Source organism: Silene latifolia, chromosome 6, assembly GCF_048544455.1.
Source record: "Silene latifolia isolate original U9 population chromosome 6, ASM4854445v1, whole genome shotgun sequence".
Lineage (NCBI taxonomy): Eukaryota > Viridiplantae > Streptophyta > Magnoliopsida > Caryophyllales > Caryophyllaceae > Silene > Silene latifolia.
The window spans coordinates 69,125,977-69,131,469 of record NC_133531.1 but is presented as its reverse complement, the minus strand read 5'-3'; the positions used below and the strand labels follow the sequence as shown (position 1 = coordinate 69,131,469).

The window sequence follows — 5,493 nt, the reverse complement described above, 5'->3', positions numbered from 1 at the left end:
GTCCCCTTCCATGGTTAAAGTCTAGGCTATATGAGAGTGTAAGGAAAGGTGGGTGATAGGTGAGAGGGAGATAAATTAGGGTTAGAGTGAAAAGGAACCGTCGAAATGAAATAAGACTTGCGAACTTGCGTTTTATAATAACGTGCCAACAGCGGCTATACTCGGTCGAGTACTCTCAGACTCGGCCGAGTAAGCCCTACTCGGTCGAGTAGTCACACTACTCGACCGAGTAGTCTCTACTAGGTCGAGCAACCACTCTCGTAAGAAACTTATCTTTACTTAGCCTCTCACCTATCCTCTTCTAGGGTCTTCCATGTTCAAAGGCTCGGTCAAAAGGGTCCTTAAACACCGTAGGTATTACAGATGTAAATATCAACCTTATTTACATCGTTTATTGACTACAACCGATGTAAATAGGTATTTTTTAATTAAAAAGATATATATTTTTCAAGAGTATTTTTTTTTCTGAAGCCCAATTTATCATTAGCTTCAGCTATATCATGAGGAAATCATGTCTTGAGTAAGGGAAAAATTTGGCTACGAAATCTAAATACATGTATCATTTCATGAATAAATATCTATCAACAACCAATACTAGTAACAACTTAAGGCTTCACAAACGATATATAATGAATTAATATCCTAAACTAATCCTAAACAAATAATAGAAAAACTTTTTCTCTAAGTTGGACGAGAAAATTCTACTTAAGTTGCTCTTGACTTTTGAAAATATGCCTAATTCAGATACCGAGTTCCACTTCCAAGTAGATGTATGGGCAAGAGCTTGTGGATTTGAAAGTTCAATCTCCGGAAAGAATTATAACCGCAACATCAGTTACCATAATTTTATTCACGGAATTGAGGCATATTTGAACACAATCTCTTCAACATACCGACGAATCCCCTATGCATGAAACGTGATTACAGCATCTCATATCTCAATAAAAAAAATTTACGCCTGGAAGATCTTTGACTATCCTCCCATTTCCCTCAGAGCATGGAAGATCTTCGACTATCCTGCCATTTCCCTCAGAGATCAGCAGTAATTGCTGCAGTACACCAAACACAATATAGATGAAAGACTATAATGCTGAAATGCAACAAACCAATGTTGGTGAAGATAGGAATATTATTGCTAACAAGCCAGTTCGAATTTGAATCATATACACTCATCAGGTCTAACACTTTCTCATAACTCTGTTCCGATGATAGAAGCTTCTGGCTACATAGGAACGTCTTCTCGAAAAACGTTCTCAAATATTCAGTGTACGATCTCCTGTAAAAATTGGATATGAATTTGTGATACAGATCAATACAAGGAAACAAAAAACAAAAATTAATCGAAGGCACACTTACGCAAGAAACGGGAGAAATTACACCACTCTTTGCCCATCATATTACCCCCAAAGAAAACAGAAGTTTCATTTAAAAGAGTAGAAGGGAGAAATTAAAAGGCGACAACTTACATCTTGTTTTGTATAGAGTCCAATGTGGGCAAGCTAAAAGTCCATGTTTTCCACAAGAACCATGTGAACTTCAAGGTTCGGAGAGCAGCTACACAAGAGAACACAATGATGTATGAGAGCAATTTTAAGAGTAAATTCAACTTAAATCAGTATAGAGGCCTGAAAATGCAAAAACTCATTTAAATCTTATTCTACAATTTGTGCCTATCAGCTTATGGAAGATCGTTAACCTCTGCTATATTGTTAGAGCTTAATTATCTTAAGTTTTTTCACCAGATGCTTAGCTAGCCAAAAAGCTAATCTTTAACAACAAAAATAAATCCCAACTATTATTTGTTTCTCCGTTCATCCCTGCATATTAGACGAAAGCACTATGTGAGTATGCGCCTTGTGTAATACCCCGTATTCTTTTCACCACATAATCAATCTCCTGAATAAGTATTAAATCAGTGTTAAAACAACTACAGTACTTGAAATTCAACAGATAGCAACAATACTTGAAATTCAGCATAAGATATATTTTTTCGAGTGGAAATTATTTCATACATAAAAAATCCAAGCGACAGGTAAAGAATTGGCAATCCCTACAACATACGGTGCACAATTAATGATTTTATATACCTTTAATATTAATCGGCATTTATCATCGTATGGGAATCGTCTTTCCATTGACTCCCCATTTATACCCTTTGCATTTTCGTAATCACTGTTAAATAGATAAACATCATCGCATGTCTCAGGAGAGCGAGCAAGCTGACAGTGCACTACACCCTAACTGCAAACTCTGCAAACACATAGATAGAAGTGATTGGAAAATAATTTAAGGAAACTTATACCAAAAGACGATATATTCTTACTTCATGCAGAAGAAAGGGTAAATAACCATGTTATCAGTTAAAATTGATTGCAGTAATCCCAAGTTCCCAACAGTATATCTGATGCCCCACCCCAATCCAAGCTTTCACAATTATGTTCCGTAGCAGGAATATCTTAAGGAGTTACAACCCACAACAGGAGCTTTTCATAAATACTTCTAACACCACGACTCATAAAATTGACTAGTAAACTAGAGGTATTTATAATGCCTTCTTGTTTGCATATTCAAATCACAAAGGAATTGTCTTGAAACATTCTTCTTAGCAAGTCTCAATAAGGGAAACACGTGAACACAAATCTAAAGTAGCTAATAGAGACTGTAAAAAAGTTGCTGCCACTATGGTTTCTGGCTAAAGGTATACAGCGATACAAAAGCAAAGTATAGAGTATAATCCGAACACTATATAGAATTTATGGATAATTATTGAATCAAAAGACTAGAGATAAAACATATACCAAGAAACTGAATAGTTACATACTTACACAGCTCACTAATAAAGAGGAAGGGGTGAAGTGCCATTGGCAGATCTACATTGTACGACCCACAGAAACCAAATAGTTAATTTTTTTATATAATTGGACCAATTTTGATAGAAAATTAAAGGGACAACTCAAAAAAAGAATCAAACTAGAAAGAAATTTTTGAGGTATCTAGCATTATCTAGACAATAAGAGTTGCTATTCAAACAACTGAAGCGTTAAATTTACAAGTGTAAGAGTACAAGAGTAAAGTACCTATGACACTAAGAAACGGCTGACTACCAACACAAGAAGACTTGAGACTAGCAGTACCACTACCATTTCCGTCAGAATTCAAGGTCGATGGTGCCATCGATTGTTTATTCTCCAACCAATAATCCTCACCTTCTGGCACGCCTAAAACGTCGCTATTTAAGACGGCCAAATTAACAATTTATATACCACAATACGTACTAATTAATACTAATTCTAAACTAGTAAAGTAGCAAGCAAAGGGATTGAATCCAAGAGAATGGGGGTTTTGCAATGGTGAATTTAAAAGAGCAACTAGAACAATTGTGACAAATTAACAACAAGTATGTAAAAAGAGGGGGGGGTTTTGGTTTTCAATGTGACACCCTCATTTTTAGCATTAAATAAACACGTAAATTCTACAAAAAAACTGACAGGATATGTTTGTAATTGGTTCAACTAGATAAAACCTGTAATTTTTAAAACTTTTCTAAACCATTCACAAACATTCCCAAATGAAGAGTGCCAAAACCTGCAAATACTACCAAACTAATTTACATAACAATACTAAGTCGTGAGAATAAAGTGATACAAACCAAAGTAAAAGAGGGAGACATATGTCCCTCCAAAATATAAACACAACCATATGTTTAAAGGTTTACTACAAAATATAACCAAACTAAGTCCAAGGTTCCTTTGCTCACTAGCTCGTCCGTGTACCCCATCTAATCATCATCAACCTGTCAATCACATTTTATACAAACACGAAAGCCACAATTCAGTGGGGAGTAACTTCGAGTCCTCCCAGCCACGAAATGTCATATTTAATGTAACATCTAATGTAACATGTAAACAACATCATAAATCAATTAATTATCGAATATTCTAACATAAGAACACTAAACTGACCAAATTAAACTATCATGTGAAACATATAACAAGCAGTAATCCAAACTTTATCAATTGTAACCGGCTTGCATCTCACCTATTACAATTCATAAAATCACCATAAAAGAAAGGGCAATATATCAAAGACAGGCATAAGTTCTTAGCACCGTCAATAGTCACTCAGAATCTCGAGTCTATACCACGAGGTAGGGAAGGTAATCGAACCGGTATCTTGGCTCGTAGGTTCTATCAAAACATGGCCAAGACACAACACAACCCTAGTCCTAAATCACAAGGAGACCTAGACATGCGGATACACACCACCGCACCCAAGACCCACAATTTTTCTAAAACAAAGTGAGTACCCTAAGGAGTCCACCAAAGGGTTGGCTAGTACTTAAGCTGACCACTTACACTCAAAATAAGTAACGAGGTCATGCCCCAACTTGGATATAAACCCACCAAGTCAGGAACACAAAGGCTATTAAGCAGTGAACATATACTCGTCAAAGACTATAAAGACCTATCTATGACAAACACAACAACCTGCAAGAAGTATTCAATACCAATTCCATTTCAAGCAATCTTAACAATATTAAAGGTTTCAGGGAATCTAAGGCCGTTTCTACAATATAAGAAACCATTCAATTCAACCAACAACACATGTGAACTAAAAACATAATAAATGGCCTAAAACAAGAATAAGGCCAATTATCCATTTTTCACAATAATTAACATCCAAATAGAATTTTTACCCGTTTTTACCCCGCGACAGTCTGCGGTTCAATCGCGGTGACCAATCACACAATTGACTGACATCGATTCAGTCAAAGGGACTAAGGCTTAGTTTTCGGCATAATCATCCAAACATTACAATTATCGCTATAAAATACATTTTAAGCCTATTCATTACAATTTCATATTATAACCTATCCTAACATGTGTCAACTACCAATATAAGCATAACTTTACCATCAAGATTATATTTACTACTAACATTATTCATTTCATAAGACTACCCATATGTTACTTATACTAAATATAACATTAATACGCCCGAAACGACGAACAACACATGAAAAACCGCGAAATAAGCAACGGGCCGACCCGGGCCAACCCCAAAGTCGCTAGTGGGCCTTGCAACCTTTCTTTGGCCGCCACCCCTTTTCCCCGTTTCTCCGTTTTGGTTCATTTTAACATCGTTTTAAGCATCAATTAATCATTCCCATTTCATTTTCATACTAATATGTGAACTTAACATACAAAAGACATGAATTTAACACATATTTTCATGTGAAATAAACTACTCAAATAACAATCACAAAATCATACAAAAAGCAAAGAATGTAACATTAATTCGTCGAGTAATTCGAAATATGTTACCTTAAGCAACAAAATGAGCAACTAGCACCTTGAACACCAAACCCTAATGTGCAAACTAGCCACTATCTTCAACAATATACGAGTCTCCAAACTCGTCTTCTAAATCTTCACCTAAATAAACAATAAAAACACAACTATAAGCACTAATAATCAAAACCCTAAAAATGGT

At 35.6% G+C, this 5,493-nt stretch overlaps 1 protein-coding gene across 2 annotated transcripts; it reads right to left on the bottom strand.

Moving 5' to 3' along the window:
- Positions 1-598: 598 nt before the first annotated feature.
- On the bottom strand, positions 599-3,383 carry LOC141658779 (uncharacterized). Of its 2 annotated transcripts, none has more exons than XM_074465608.1 (4): positions 3,078-3,383; positions 2,088-2,250; positions 1,467-1,554; positions 599-1,276 (listed from the first exon to the last, which is right to left on the bottom strand). In XM_074465608.1, exons 2-4 carry the CDS (start codon positions 2,104-2,106, stop codon positions 1,030-1,032), a joined length of 354 nt encoding a protein of 117 aa, XP_074321709.1. In that variant the 5' UTR covers positions 2,107-2,250; positions 3,078-3,383; the 3' UTR covers positions 599-1,029. The 2 variants fall into 2 exon arrangements, with proteins under 2 accessions (XP_074321709.1, XP_074321710.1); XM_074465609.1 differs by lacking the exon at positions 3,078-3,383 and adding an exon at positions 2,826-3,063.
- Between the last annotated feature and the right edge of the window lie 2,110 nt (positions 3,384-5,493).

Excerpts from the sequence above, each read along its gene's own strand:
- LOC141658779 (XM_074465608.1), bottom strand. Across the intron at positions 1,277-1,466 it reads GACTCTATACAAAACAAGAT|GAGATCGTACACTGAATATT; the intron begins GTAAGTTGTCGC and ends CAATTTTTACAG.